General features: G+C 40.3%; 1 protein-coding gene across 5 annotated transcripts in view; it reads left to right on the top strand.

Moving 5' to 3' along the window:
- The window catches only part of anks1b (ankyrin repeat and sterile alpha motif domain containing 1B), a 262,310-nt gene that overhangs the window by 209,813 nt on the left and 36,113 nt on the right, over nt 1–16,384 (top strand). For all 5 annotated transcript variants that reach the window (XM_031758546.2, XM_039600939.1, XM_031758542.2 and 2 more), the window contains 2 exons: nt 3,712–3,810; nt 5,186–5,338. In XM_031758546.2, the coding sequence (XP_031614406.2) occupies nt 3,712–3,810; nt 5,186–5,338 (252 nt within the window). The remainder of the gene's footprint in view (nt 1–3,711; nt 3,811–5,185; nt 5,339–16,384) is intronic.

Genomic DNA, 16,384 nt, shown 5'->3' with positions numbered 1-16,384 from the left:
ATGTCATTATCAGGAGATATCTCTTTGCAACCTGCATGTTTCATCTGGATCTTTCAAAGGTTGAACACAAAGCAGAAGTAGGCTCACTCAGAGATCTAGAAGTAATCAGATTACAAAAGGGAATTCAGTACTGGAATTATTGGGGATAAAATGGCAAAATCCCACTCTTAATTTCAAAAGCTTTAAATGAATTCTTATACAATAATACTGTAATAAAAACTACTGTTCTTTGTAAGGTCCTAAAATCATCCAGTTTTTCAAAATGGACCAATCTACCTCACAGCTGCACACCTTTAAAGTCTGCTAACTACATCATATAAGATATTATATTATCTGTTTTTATATGATCTGCTCTGCAGTTGGTTTTTAGACTGTGGTGTAAACAAAATGGATAGAGATTTCATTTAATTGAGGCAAAAACAAAACATCATCACGTTTTATTATTAAAATATCCATCGCATTGCTGTTTAGTGCAAGTATGCCAGCCACGCCTAGAGGAGTTCCTCAGTCATGGACCTCTATGCCACGAAGCTGCTGGTGCATAGTTCTCTTTGCTGATGTTAAATGAGGTCATTGAGTCAGCAGAGCACACCATGCGCCTCAGCGCACAGCGACCCCCGCTCTGTAGCTTACATGGTCTGCCGCTCTGTGGCTGAGCTAAAAGCGCTTCCACTTTACGATAACACCACTTAGAGTTGATGGTTGAATATCTAGAGGGGAAGACATTTCACAAAGTGACTTGTTACAATGGTGGCATCCTATTACAGCACCGTGCTCCAATTCAGCGAGCTCTTTAGAACGACATAATCTTCCACAAATGCTGGTAAAAGCAGACTACCTGGCTAGCGGGTGTATTGGAAGGTTAAGAGGTGCGACTCTGTACTTTTGTCCAAGCACAATCTAGCTTTGAAATTGCTCAAGAGACTCTGTAAAAGTTTGCTCATTACCCTTTAGTGATGCTTCTTGAATCCTGGAGCTGGATGTGGAGTTCGGGATGTGTTCCTGCTTAGCAGTCGTAGAGGTGGAAACAGCCAACTCCAAAGTGTTTTTTAATGCTACTTACAAAATGGCACCCACCTGTTATTTAACTCACCAAAGCCCCTGATATGCATTATACAAGTTCACAACAGAAGCTCAGCTGCTGCACCAAAAGATTCAAATCTCTTAAAACACACACATTGATCTTTTAGTTCTAACTCCAGCGCTGCTTCCTCGTTTCATTAATGCAGCCTCTCACATTTTGTTCCACTTTTCTTTCATATTTGATATTTCCTTCCTTGCCAGTTTTTTCTTTTTACACTGCACCTGTTCAAAGCCATTACGCCGAGCGTACATGTCTAACACGGAGTCAAATTCACTTTAGCATATACAGACCTGAGCGCTGCAGTAGTCACCGTGCAGCGCTTTTCCTGGGAAGCCATTTAAAATTCAGCATGCAGAACGCTGCCTCCTTCTTAAATGCAAATACAAGCAGATGCAATTAGCAGATACACAGCTGGACGCAGAATGGCGTAGGAATCTGCGTGAGAGAGCCATAAAGAGCAGCATGTTTCATGCATGACTGCAGAAACTCTTCAGGAAGCTGCAGTGAAAACTTAACTGCAGCAATGGCATACCTAGAATGAAAATGTCACAGCCAGGGAGCAAAATGCCCTTTTCGAGGGCAGAGTGTTCCCAGTGTCGATTTCTCCACAGAAATCAAATAAGATGGAGGAAAACAGCAGCTATCTGGTATCTGCCTGTGTTCTTTTTTCCTTCTTATCTTCTGTGTTATTAGTTAGCGCTTATTAGTTTGACATAAAGGAGATGTGGAGGGAATGACAAGTGTAATCCTTCAGTCCTCCTATCACAGAGTGCGCGCTGTCCGTGTGTGCTGGGAGTGTATGGATGGCCCTGAGACTGCCTGCAGGCTGCGTACACAGTCCCTCTCCTCTCCCATTTTCTTTGCCATCATTTTGATGATTACCTTTCTTTACTTTTCACTTCTGTCACAATCTGTATTTCTGACCATATTTCTGGCTGAGTCGCTGCTTCTCGGTGCTACAGCTGTCTGCCTGCACACCGCATCTCTTCTTTCCTGTAATTATCTGTCTGCATGAAGACTCCCTCTCTGTCTCTCTAGCGGGAGAATGACTGATAGCTCTCTTATGGCTTCCCATTGGATTAATTAAAGGTGAGGCTGTATGATACCCATATAGGCTCTTGTTAGTCTTAAAAAAAGACCATCGTACTGCTGTCTGCCACTCTCTGTTGGTTGTGGAAAATCTCTTTTTCTTTCTTATGTTTCCTATGATATTTTTTCCTCACAGATAATGAAATCTTAATGCAATATTATCTGAGGAATAAACTCGATTTATTAATGTTATGGTCTAAAAACAGTTTTCAAAGGTACACTACAGCAGCTATATGTGGCATTCTTAATAGTGTGGTATTAATTCTCCAGATAATATAAGTCTACACATTAGCTTCACATGGCTATCTTGTTACAAATCTGTAGTTAAAACATTCTCATATCAAAGTAGAAAAGAAGAGGGAGTAAGATAGAAGTGTTGATGCAAGACTGCAAATCTAAGAGGTGTGATGATTCAAAGAGAGACGTACCTGTGGACTTGGATGTTCTCAAATATTCTAACTCATAATATCTGCTATAAATAAGATGATACTGAGATTTTTAAACTTACCATCATTACCCCACATTATTAAACCAAATGCACACTCTGTGTCAGATAGTTACAAAACTTAAGAAAACTTGATGAGTTTGCAAATAGGATTTTATTACTTAATGAAACGAGGAGAAAACTGCAACGAGGTAGCACATTTATTTTTTTCTCCCACCACTGGGGGAAAAATATCATCCATAAAATTTGGGTGTTATTATCTCAAAATGTCAAGTTAATGATCTCAACGTTTTGACTTGGTACATCAAACTTCGAAAGTAACTCATAAATGAGAAGATAACTTAAAACTTTTGGTTATTAAGTCAAAATGTCTGAAATAATAACTTGAAATTTCGACTTGGCTCTGGCTGGCAACAAGCTCCCATAGAAAGCGGAGGAAAACCCAGATATCTGAAATTAAACACAGCAGGGATTTAGAGTCTACCTGAGTTGCAGCTTAAACTTGAACGGACATTTTTCAAACATCAACACTGGACAATATTAAAGATGAATTGCTCCCTCTACATGTAACGCATAAAAGCAGATGCGTTCTTACTAACGGAAATGCTAAATGTGCTTGGGTAAAGGATGCAGGAAGGCAGGCACTTGTCTGGCCAGCTTGCTGGGTATTTACAGGACAATTACATCCACTGTCCTCAAATAGACATTACACAGACTTTGCACTTGGAAGCTGGCAGCGTAAAGACCACCTAATGTCAGATGTGAAAGATGTGGACATTTGTGTTCTTGCATGCTGCTCCATCGGGTAATGTCTAGAAAAAACCATTGTATTTATGTTAGAATAATGAGTTGTGATGCATTGCCAGTGCGCTGTACAAGAAAGCTGCTGATAGTGCAAACTTTTATCAGAAGCAGTGCTAAACGGGGTCAGGCTATAAGTACCAGAAGTGAAGCGTTTCACACTGAAAAGAAATTTGAGATGTGGCTTTTCTGTTGTTATTTTGCAAAGCAGTTATCTGTAGTGGAGCCTTGTTGGTTTGTGCTGTAACCTGTTTTCTAACTGTAACCCTGTGTGTTATTTGGTGTTTTACAGGGCAGCAATGTGGTGGAGGACCAAGACCTGCTGGAAATTGGAATCCTCAACTCGGCCCACAGACAACGTCTCCTGCAGGCCATACGGCTCTTGCCCAGGGTCAGCGCTGCAAATAGTAACACTATCACACAAGAATACCACAGAGTCCACAAAGTGGATAATTTAGTCAGTCTGGACTGGGTTTATTGCAGCATCCATCTCAATGAAGTTATATAAATTCATGACCAATTGAAGGAGAGAATCTTGAGCCGGCCTGTACTCAGTCCTTTTTGTTTCATATAAAATTCAGCAAATCTTCTGCTACATCTGTTTCCGTGTGATATAACTCTCTGTGGGTGGCTGGGTATCTCTCTGCATGTTCTGCTCAACACTTGAACAAGATGCCAAGTAGAGGCATGCAGAGAAAGGTGCACCAAGCCACATTATCACAGCTTTGAAAGCACATAAAATTAAATGATGCGAGAAACTGCTAAATCCATACCTTCTCGCATCTGCAAAATGCACTCAATAAAAACATATCGACGCGCTTTGAGCCGACATTTGCTGCAGATAAGAGACCGAAAGTTGATTTTTTTTTTTTTTTTTTTTTTTAAAAAGGCTGCTGCTATATGTTAGCAAGGTCAAATACTTTTGTGTGAGTGTGCAAGAGTCAAAGTAAGATCAAAAGTGCCCAGCTGCACACAGTGAGAGCAGAAGAAAGGAGTCTGCAACAGAGAGCTAAGAGAAAGGGGAGAGTCTGAGCTCGGAGATAAGCATGCTTCATAGAGACTCCAAAGAAAACTTTGATCTCCGGTCAGCATTTTCCTCCTCTCATCCCCAATAAACTTTTCAAAACACTGTAAGAGATGGAACCTTTTAACTTTTGTCTGCCCTCTCACAAAAACACGCACACACTCGTGCAGACACATGTAGGCGAACACATGCTTAACTTAAGGTGGAGGTTGCGGGATGCTTGCTTGAAGCAACATCAGCTCTCTGAAGCGCTTTTGACTGTCAAAAGAAAAGTGAATGAATTATGTATTCTCTGCTACACTCAAAGTGTCTCAGTGCAAACAGTGAGTCTGCTTTTGGTGTCTTTTTTACAAACCGTCTCAACAGTTGTGCTTGTGTTTCCTTTTCCTGTACTCGTTTAGCTTCCTCACCTGTTTCCTTATGGACTGAGGAAAGCCTTTAATATGGAATGCATCTTGAGAAAAAAAGCATGGCACGGGAATAAAATGGAAATTAGCAATAGGTATGTAGGCAGTAAGCATTCGCACCAGATCTTGCTTCAGATAGCAGCTGTTTTTATGCAGTAAAACTCCAGGTCTAAAATGTGGAAAATGAGAAGAAAGATAATCCGCTGTGCTCACAGCCTCGTGTTATGTACAAGAGCATGCAGCGAGAACAAACAGAACTACAGAAAAGTAATAAAAAGTGCGCTCGAAAGATACACTTCTTCCTTAATCCCTTTTTTCTGCTCTGTGTACTTAAGGTGAGACCTATTGGATACGATGGCAACAACCCCACATCAGTGGCAGAGTGGCTGGAATCTTTGGAGCTCGGGGACTACACCAAGTCTTTCCTTGTCAATGGTTACACTTCCATGGAGCTGGTCAAAAAGATCTGGGAAATTGAGCTCATCAATGTAAGTCTACAGTGCTAAAAATAGCCATTTTAAAAGATAAAATCTAATGAAAGCACAAAGGATTACATGGGAAGCCAAAACTTAATTTAGCCACTGGGTGATATGTTACTTTTTCCCAAGAGAATGAGCTCTGCAGTTCACTTTGAGTCAATTCCACATTACATTTCTGTGGCCATAAATACTCACTAGAGCACAGAAAAACAACAAAAATCAATTCGCAGCTGAAAATAGTGCCCAGTGAGTTCACCATTTAATCCAGGAACATTTGCTAAAAACAGCAGCGCTCAGCTGTTTCAGGGATATTCTGAGTTTTTGTTTTTTAACCATAAATGTGAGTCCCGTCTTAAAACTTCAGACAAATGGTCAAGGTAGTAGAGTTCTGAATTCATCACTTTTTCTTTCTTTTTTTCTTTGATAAAGAAATTTGTGGCAGAACCCATGAAAATATGTTCAAACAAGACAGGTATGAATACCCTTGTGAGGTCAAACTCCCTCAGCCAATTCCAGAAACTTGATTCTGTTCATCTGGACGTTTTCACAGTGAGAGTTTCATCACTACTCCAAGTTACCTCACTGCAGGTTTCACCTGCCTTATATACATTTACATAGTGGCCGAAAGTAGTACCACTGACTAACAAGAGGCTGTTTCATGATCATTAATATGCAAATTGGGAAACTGCTGCAATTTCTGGGATTTCCTTACCTGGATGATTGAGCACACATCAAGACATCCCTCAGTCAATAGTCAGATATCATCCCTGACTTTAGGACAGAGTCTAGCCTATAACTATGAATGATCGGTTCTTGAAAAAGGATTTTATTTCTGCACATATTTCTCAAGCGTAGCATTGGTTCAGGCAAAGCACCATCTAATTCTCACCCACCATCCCACAAGTTGATCTCATCCCATCCAATTTTCCAGCTGCTATTCAAGCTCCTTTAACCTGCCTAAAGTTGCTGCAAGCCACTTAGCAACCCCCCTCCCTCCCCCATTCCTAACATGCTGTGTCCGATATTGTCGCTTACATTCTTCCCACCTGTGGCTTGCTGTGTATGCTCGATGAAGGGTGCGGAGGTCCCAGAGCAGAGCCATAAAATTAATACAGATTACTACAGAAGGGAACCACAAACTTCTTTTATCTATAGATTTGACTGAGCTGGTGCTTTGTGAACTGGATGCTTGCTGGTTCTTGTCATCATCTTTCACCTTGGTGACAGAGTGAGTTTGTATCTCCTATTGAGTGTACATGTTATAACAACGGAAAGTCATACTTCAGTAGCCATGCAGGTTTACTGTAAGCCCTTTGGCTTCTTACTCGAGAACAAGGCTGAAGTTGATTCAGAGGCCATACTGTAAAGAAGGCCCATCAGGCATTTCTTCTCATTACTGTGCAATATGTGCTGAGAACACATATTGGAGGGAGGTGCATTTTTTTTACTGTTAAATCATAACATTGCTTTGTCTTTTTCTTCATTTCGGTGTAGAGATTTCTGGTCTGATATCTGCAGTAACAAAAGAAAAAGAAGCAGCTACTGAATGTTGAATTCTCTCTTTCTGTAAATATTAGTAAAGGGGAACGATAAGAAGGTTTGACATTTGGGTTTCTGTGTTGTCACAGATAGTCCAGGTTTATGATTCAATTTTTACCAACATAAAATCTTCACTTGGAGATGCAGTTTAATGCAGGCCGATCTCTTTGGAGTGATGTGCTTCTTTGGCAGTGTAACAAAATCATGCTCGATTGCAGGGGGCGCCTGCCTGGCTGATTTCAATGAGAGAGAGTGAGAAGGGGTGTTTTTCCTTCCCTGCGGAGGATAAAGTGATGAGTGATCAGCTGGAGGAGGTGGAGAGGGAGTTATATAAGCATGTGGGATGCAAGATGTTTTATAGCGCCGGGGATACCGCCCACATGCTGTACTTCTGTGTGTGTGTGTGTGTGTGTGTATGTGTGTGTGTGTGTGTGTGTGTGTGTCTGGATGCATATGTGAGACAGTTAAACTGTTAATACATTCCTATATGTTTATGTATTTGTATTAAATGTATGACATGCATGGATGTATATTAAAATTTAGACCTGTTCATGTAAATTTGAATACTGTATAGCATCAAAAGATTTTCTGAATTAACTGAAACTGCAGTGCAGCACATTTTGCAGCCACTAGAGGGTGCCCAAGTACACCGTATAGCCAAAAGTACTGCATGTCCCTATAAGACCTCAGATTGCATTTCACAGTTTGCGCCAGGCTTCTTTGCTCCAGTTAAAGGAAACTTGCTTTTTATTTTGGACTGTACTATCCCCAACTTTGCTATCACAATGCTTTGGTGACAATGCTTCACTTATTCAACATGACTGTGGATAAAGAGATTCCCCTAGTTTAGTACAAAAACTTACCCAAAGCTTTATTTTGGGTTTTAGTTCATGTTCTATATAAGAGGGGTGAAGAAGAGATTGCAGAGAGGGTCGAGTAGATGGGTATGATTGTCATTGGTGATTTATGACAGAAGGATAGCAGCAAGAGTGAAAGGGAAGGTTTGTAAGTGTAAAGCATGAGACTTGCAATGATGTATGGTTTGAAGCTAGTGACACTGACAAAAAGACAGGAGGTGGAGCTGAAAGTAGTGTTGCTGAAGAGGAAGTTTTATTTGGAGTGACCAGGATGGACAGGGTTAGAAATGAATGCAATAGTATTTTTTTGTATGTTTGTCACACTTAAATGTTTCAGATCAAACAAATTTAAATATTAGACAAAGACCAGTAAACACAACATGCAGTTTCTAAATGAATGTTAGTGCAATCAAGCTTTTGTGATAACTGGCCATGAGTCTTTTATAGCGTTGTGGAGAAAATTTGGCCCTCTCATCTTTGCAGAATTGTTGTAATTGAGCCACATTTGAGGGTTTTTGAGTATAAACCACCTTTTTAAGGTCATGCCACAGCATCTCAGTCGGATTTAGTGAGGACTTTGACTGGGCCACTTCAAGGTCTTCAGTCTTTATTTTCTTAAGCCATTCAGAGGTGGAATTGCTGGTGTGTTTTGGATCTGTGTCCTGCTGCAGAACCCAAATGCGCTTCAGCTTAAGGTCACAAACTGATGGCTGGACATTTTCCTTTAGAGTGTTTGGGTAGACGGCAGAATTCATGGTTCCATTTACCACAGCAAGTCTTCCAGGTCCTGAGGCAGCAGAACAGCTACCACCACCATATTTTACTATTGGTATGATGTCTCTTTTCTGAAATGTTGTGTTACTATTACGCCAGAATTAATGGTACACACACCTTCCAAAAACCTTTGTCTCACTAGTCCACATTTTCCCAAAAGTCTTGGGGATCATCAAGATGTTTTCTGGCAAAACTGAGATGAACCTTTAAGGTCCTTTTGCTCAGCAGTGGTTTTGGTCTCGGAACATTTTTGCCCAGTTTCTTTCTTATAGTGGAGTCATGAACACTGAGCTTAACTGAGGCAAGTGAGGCCTGCAGTTCTTTGGATGTTGTTCTGGGGTCTTTTGTGACCTCTTGGATGAGCTGTTGTCACACTCTTGGGATAATTTTGGTTCGCTGGAGTCCCACAGCTTTATATGCTACTATAAAGCTTTATAATGGCTTTACAACCTTTTCCTGGCTGAGAGATCTCAGTTACTTTGTTTCTCATCTGTTCCTGAATTTCCTTGGATGAAGGCAGATGATCCGATGTGGCCACCCGTAAACAAAGGACCAAGTTGTTTATGTTTTATAATCAGTTCCTTTTGTTCTTATTATATCTCATAGTAAATGTTTAGAATGAACTGATATTTAACTCAACTCAGGAGCTTTAATAGAATGAATAGAGCTGGGTGATAGAGATGGTGTGCCTCCGTAGTGTAATGTACATATTGGTGTCTGATTTTATATATCGCATTTACTGGATGTAACATTGTTTGCATATATTTTAGGGGACAAAAAAAACAAAACAGTATCATCTAGGCAGTGTGCCAGGAGGGAGTTTTTCCTTCCTCATGCTCATAGGAGGTCATATGATTTTTGGGTTTTTCTCTGTATGTATTATTGTAGGGTCTACCTTACAATGTAAAGCATGTTGAGGCGACTGTTGTTGTGACTTGGCGCTGTATAAATAAAATGGAATTGAATAGTGGAAAACATCTGCTTTTAAGCACAAGGTGTTTGAATCAAATGTTTTCCCTGTACTAAAATAGATATGAAGGAATCATCTTAGCAGTATTTTAATGGAGTCATGGGTCCAATAACATGAAGTGTTACCCTTGCCTAGTCCGCAGTCTGCAGGGAGACTGTGAAGCTGGCCTTATCTCATGGATGTAGTGTTTCTTATCGATCTCTTGTGAGTACATCTGACTGGGAGAGAGTGTATGTGTATGTCTGCTGCACAGCACTGCAGCAGCGCACTGTCACTGAAGTAGTCTCTGGAGACTTGGAGAGGTCACTTCTGCACCTGAGAGAGGTGTGTGTTTGTCCGGAGATGGTGTAGAGAACGATGTGTTGTGGTGGGAGAATAATATAAAGTGATGCTGGGAAGGAGATATGGGTTCAAGAGAATGACAGGGAGTGGGAAAAGAGTGAGAGAGAGAGAGAGAAAAATAAGAACGAATCTTTAAAAATTGAATCTGGACACTGCTTTCATGTAATCACCAGGTAATTGCCGTGGGCAACAGATGCAGTGGTGTCCATGGAGATGGGGGAGGAGTGTGAAGCGTTGCTGAAGTGTTTTAAAGTGGGATATAAGTGCGTGTGGGTGGGGGCATAGGCCTCTGTGTGTGTGTGTGTGTGTGTGTGTGTGTGTGTGTGTGTGTGTGTGTGTGTGTGTGTGTGTGTGTGTGTGTGTGTGTGTGTGTGTGTGTGTGTCCTTTTAGTTGGGCACATATGTGGATACCTGCTGTTGTGGGATTAGCAGAGTATTTCAAAACACCTTTTAAGCCTGCTGGTCCTCATTCGTGCACAATACACTGCAGACAGAGAGCAGGTGCAGCTTTCTCTCTGCAGTATTATGTGTGTGTGAGTGTGTGAGTGTGTGTGAGAGTAACTGTGGCATTCAGGGTTTATAACGTCGGAGTAGATTGAGTCTTCGGAGTCACACCTGGTCCAAGTTAACTGTTAGATTTAGTCTCAGTGGCGCTACTGGATAATCCAATTCTTTCATGACTTGCTTATATTATTATTTCATACATATATAAATAAATTATATTTTTCTACTTTGCAATTTCACAAACATATCAAAGCAAGTATTTTCTAATGATGTTAAAAAATGATTCAAATGGCAAATTCCTACATAATGCAGACTGAAACAAATAAACAAAGAAACTTAGAGCCAAATTAAAGAAGTATAGGAGCAAACCAGCTTGGATCCGTCGTGTTTGACTGATAATCTTTCAACAATATGCACGTCTCTTTTCATTATATTTTTGAGCAGGATATGAACCAACAATGGGGCAACGCACGTCTTTTGTTCCCACACAACAATAGCATGATGTTCCAGTGTTTAGCGCCGTTAGCCGGTACAAGATTAGGTGGATTTAGTGTGTCTCTGTGTGCTTGCTCTGCTTTCTTGTGGGATCCAGACGTTTCTTCTGGCATCAAAAATGCTATTGCTAGTCTACATGTATGTTAGTGTTTAATTCTCTCATCATTGTGCCCTTGACAATGGCCCCAGCTTAAATCTGAAGTTGGTCCCAGGTGCTTAAGACTGCTGCACACTGCACTACTTAGGACTGGTTAAATAAAGAGGATGAAGGCTTGTTAAAGATACTGTCATAATAACACTGTCCAATACTAAATATTTAAAAAATATAATTGCATATGAATTTATATCAAACCTTTACGGCTTTTTCAAACATTGTAAAGATACACTCGCTGGTCACTTCATGAGCTACACCTGTTCAACTCCTTGTTTACACAAATATCTAACCATCCAATCACATGGCAGCAACTCAGCGCATGTAGACATGGTCAAGATGACCTGCTGAAGTTCAAAGCAAGCATCAGCATGATGAAGAAAGGCGATTTAAGAGACTTTAAACATGGCATGGTTTACAGGGAATTGTCAGAAAAGGAGAAAATATGCAGTGAGGGGCAGTTCTCTCGAGTAAAAATTACTGTTGATGTCGGAGGGCAGAGATCAGGGGTGAATGGTCAGAGTGCTTTGAGCTGATAGGAGGGAAACAGTAACTCACACAAACACTGGTTGCAACCAAGGTATGCAGAAAAACATCTCTGAACTCATTACACATTAACCCTTGAAACAGACGAGCTACAGCAGCAGAAGACCACACTGGGTCCCATTTCTGTCCGCAAGCAGGAAATGGAAACGCTAAAATTATACAAAATTCTTGTAATATGAAAGAAGACTAAATATCCAGGAGCTGCATTAAGAACAGAGACCATGTCAGTCTTGCATCATAAGGGACAACAAGCATACACAAAGCTAACGTAGGCACCATATGCACTTAGTTATTTTCACTTAGCTGTGACGTTGAAAAGCGAAGTAACAAAAGAACCAAAAGTCTGAAAGACCTGAAGTGAAAACTCATTAAATCAGACTTTAATTTTTAAAATATGAAATTGCTATTAATAATTTAGAGGAATTCATTATTAAAATTGACAGAGTAAGTTTTCACACGCTGCTTATAATTGGAGTTTCTTACACCGATCAAATTTAACAAATCATATTCCACAGAACGTACTCAAGATAAATTGCTTCGCCTTGTATCACCAAACTGACTCATGAAATACTTAATGGGACCAGTTCAATTATTTTTTAGCAATACGAGTAAAAAAAACTGGTGGTTAAAGCTTTCCAAATGCGTGTTTTCTTGAATTCCTTCATGTCAGAAGAGTATTTTGTGTATTTTCGATTGAGGGAGGCCAGAGGTTTTTGAATATTTGTGGAGATGTGCCATTTTAAGCTGCTTTGCAACCTTAATTTCTCCGCTGAAGCCAAACTGATTTTGAGGGCTTTGTCAGATACTTGAGAATGTAATAAGGGGAAGACTTTATAACTCTATCAGCCTCCTTTTAATAACACAAGTCTCCTGGTAAAATCCGTCTGCTGTCTCAAGAATAATTTACTGTGATCATCCTTACTCTGCTTAGCTCTCCAGGCTGTGAGAAAGCCTGTTTAAATGGATCCAATTTAACTTTAAAAAGTGAAGCTGTGCAGCTGGAACACGAACACATTCAGGCTCATCAGATTATGTGAAAAGAAGTCTTGATTGTTGTGTTAAAGTCTGGGGGAGCTGTTTTATCGGGAGGTGCTGCAACATGAAAATGTCAGTAAAAATGACTGTTTGATAACAATCATCAGCTTCACCTGGCGATTTACGTGGCTTCTCTGATACCCGTGTTTCATTTCCCTGCAGTGCAGTGACATAGAGACACATCCTTTAAAAATCCACACGGTGGTGCTGCTGCCTCTCGCTTGAGTCAGATCTCATCTGGAGGTGAAAGAAAGTACAAAATAACTGAGTCAAGGCCCCAAATTGCTCTCATTTAAAGCGAGTCCTCTGAGAGCCCACAGTGAAGCAATTAGAAATGGATTTCATTTTAGAAAGCCGCATTCACGGCGGTGGAGTGCAGATAGTTTCTGGTCCTTAAGGAACGATTCCCTTAATGTTTTCTGGATGAGTGGCTCCTAATATCAAGGGAGGGCGGCTGCAAGTGTGTACAAGTGTAGCGTACCTGTGTATTGTTCTGAAAATGTGTTTGATTGATGTTCACAGAGGATGGAAAGCTGAGTCTTTAAGGTCTTCTGGGTATGAAAGGATCGCTTCTAGTAGAGCTGCTGTTGTGTATAAGTTAGCATGTTTTCCCATACTGATATGTTAAAGTGGAGTTCAAGTAATCGGATTAAAATTGAGGGTAGGAAAATAATCAAATGGTAGTGGTAGTAGTAGACCCACAATAGCTTAAAACAGAAGCTTCTAATCATAATCACTATGATGTGTTTTGAGCATTTTAGGCAAAAGTATGTGTACTCACAGCCTCTCACAGGTGCAGAGAGGAAAGTTCATATTCCAACATGGTTATAAATCTCAACTATCTTAAAAAAATAAATTACACAGATAACATAATGAGAGTAATTCAAGAAGTATATACAAAATCTTCTACTCAGAGAAAGAGTAGCGTCTTACATATTATTTACTGATTAATTACTATAGCATCAATATGTATGACATTTTTATGACCTTAATAAAGGTTTCTTGTGTTTTATAGCCTGACATGAGGCTATGTGTGTGAGAAGAACGTAGTCCTGGGTTTGTCAGTTTAGTTTTTTCCTCTATAGACCTCCTAAAGGTAAATATAGGAACTGCAGTTTATTGAGTAGAATGGACATAAATGTTTAACTTCCAGGAGTCAACTTCCCTCACACCCATGGCCACTAATATGATGTGCATGATAAGCAGCTGGATTGTTTTGACGTTAATACTCTGAAGATGGCACTAATGTGTTTCCAGTTTGACCTTCCAGAAAATCAGTAAAAGCTACATTGTTTCCACCTTTAGGAAAATAAGCTGAATTATGAGTATAAAGCAGCACCAAGTGGAAACACACATATTAATTCCACTTATTTTGTTTATTATCTCCTAACATCCAGGTTAACTACCACTAACTTAAACCAACCCTATGTATTAAATAGAAACAGGAAGTAAGTGCAACATCTCTCTGACTGATTTTCATGATTTCGTGGTATATAATCATGATTTGCTCTTGTAAAATAGAGCAGCGGTGGAAAAGGTTTTGCCTCTTCATACTCATCCTTTGCATGTGAAGGCCTGTTAGTGTGTGCTCATATCGTGTAGGTGTATGCGTGTGGGTGTATATCTGCGTGTGTGTATGATTCACCCACAGGGCCGGACTTGTCCCTGCATTCTCCTCAGTTTTTACAACGTGCAATTTCAGTAAGTGTACACCCAATATGCTAGGAATGTTTTCTGAGAACCTAAAAGTGACTAAGTGTGTGCGAACTGCATGAAGGGTCTAAAATAAATTGAGGAGAGTCATGAGAGTTCAGCTTTTCTTCTACAGCTTGTAGAAGATGGCTACTAGTTACCATAGAGACTGTGCACTTGGTATAAATGAAATGAAATACGTGTGTGTGTGTGTGTGTGTGTGTGTGTGTGTGTGTGTGTGTGTGTGTGTGTGTGTGTGTGTGTGTGTGTGTGTGTGTGTGTGTGTGTGTGTGTGTGTGTGTGTGTGTGTGTGTGTGTGTGTGTCTGTGCTGGATTGCTTTTTTTTCTGACACTATTCTAAATAGTTTGTGTGTGTGTTGTTATTCTGTGCTTATCACCTTCTTTGTCACCTCTCCAAATGGACAGATTGTCTCACATCCCAACACCAGATGGTTCCTGCCTTCGTTAGACACCGCCGGATCGTATACTTCATAAACTAGAACCTACACAGACACGCAAGCATTAAGCGAGCGCCACGTACAGTACATGCTTCTAGGTAATGTGCCTATTCACAAGTTCTCGCACCGAAAATTCATGCCTGCGCCCGGTGAGGAACATTTGTTTTTCATATGTGTATTTGCGTCCGGCGCGCTGAAATGTGCAGGGATACAGTATGTGTGAAAAGGGAGTGAGTAGTAGCTGGTGTTAATTTTTGTGTGGGCAGATTTGCCTCAGGACTGCAGTGTACTTCACCGTCCCTGCTTACTGCTGATATCACTTTCCTGCAGTCTCAGTTGGAGTCTTTTTTTTCTTTTCTTCTTCTTTTTAAAAAAAACCCCCTCCTGTCATAGCGCTCACCGTGCTGCAGATCGTGTAGGAGGTGTCAGGAGAGAATATGTGTGACCCCTCGGTGGCTCATGAACCTGCGGTTGGTAGATCTGTTGTAGCACTGCACATCCCAGTCTACTACTTCTTCACAGGAAACATCTTCACTTGTTAAATCTGTTTGTAAAAACCGGGATGAGTTTACTTGATTTTGCTGTTGTTTATTTCATCTATACAGAGCCCAGGTTCAATTTAGTCACTGATTACTAATAATTTCTCCTCTGTGTTGTGGTTTGTGACACCATTAAGTTGACTAGCTTTACTCCGTTTTTTCCGTAGACTTCCATTCACATGCAGTCACAGCTATTGCCATCTGGTGGCCGATCAAAGAAACTTTATAAATCCCAGAGGGAAACTGAGTCGCCATAGCAGCAGACTACAAAGGACAACAAGGATACAAGTATCAACACTAACAGACAGAACAGACACAATGCCGTTGCAAGGCACTTTCGCATTGGCTTCCTTTTTCTGAGCTAGAAGCTACGTCCATGTTTTACACTGTTTATATATGCTCTCCCTACACCTGAAAAAGTTAGCTTATGTTAGCATATGTTTGCTAGATGTTACATTAATATCACAATTGTGAGTTACTTCAGTTTTGATAATTGTGTATTGAGATCTTGAGGTTTAATTTAGGGGAATTTCATTTTGTCACCACGTGGGATCTATTTCTTTAAAATTAGTTAAAAATGCTTAATAATGTCTAAAAGATTAAAAGAAGATCAAATTAAAGATTTAAGATGCAACCGTTGCTGTTTTCTAATGGAGATGCCAGTGTGAGGGATTCAAGCACTCTATTTAGGTTATGCCCCGTGGATCACATAAGTAGACGCTTGTAAAGACAGAAATAGCTAGAATGACGTCAAGCTTTGTAGGTTGGATTTCATTTATGTGACACTTTAATACGGACGTAAACACATGTACCCGCTCAATATATAAAGTAACCACATGGACTAGTGTTGTCCTGACCCTTAATTGGTTTATGGATTACCTAAGACCCCCGTAAGAGAAGGTGAGTCATTTCAAAATGTTTCATTCTTTGCTAAATAGCAGATATTCGAATATTACGAAAGCCTCCTCAGTGATGGGATTTCTCTGAAATGAGGCACGAAGGAGAATTGCAAAACTGATAATGATCAGATGAATGGGAATTTTCTGTGCTCTAGGCTACTTCCTGTCACATGTCTAAACTTGTTTAGAACTGCAGCCAGAGACTAAAGCTTTATTTTTGGTTGCGAGAGGGCTGTGAAGTTCCAGTTCACAGC

The sequence above is a fragment of the Oreochromis aureus genome, linkage group 17 (genome assembly GCF_013358895.1).
Source record: "Oreochromis aureus strain Israel breed Guangdong linkage group 17, ZZ_aureus, whole genome shotgun sequence".
In the NCBI taxonomy this organism is placed as follows: domain Eukaryota; kingdom Metazoa; phylum Chordata; class Actinopteri; order Cichliformes; family Cichlidae; genus Oreochromis; species Oreochromis aureus.
Note: the sequence above shows the minus strand (reverse complement) of the source record. Positions and strands in the feature narration are given on the sequence as shown.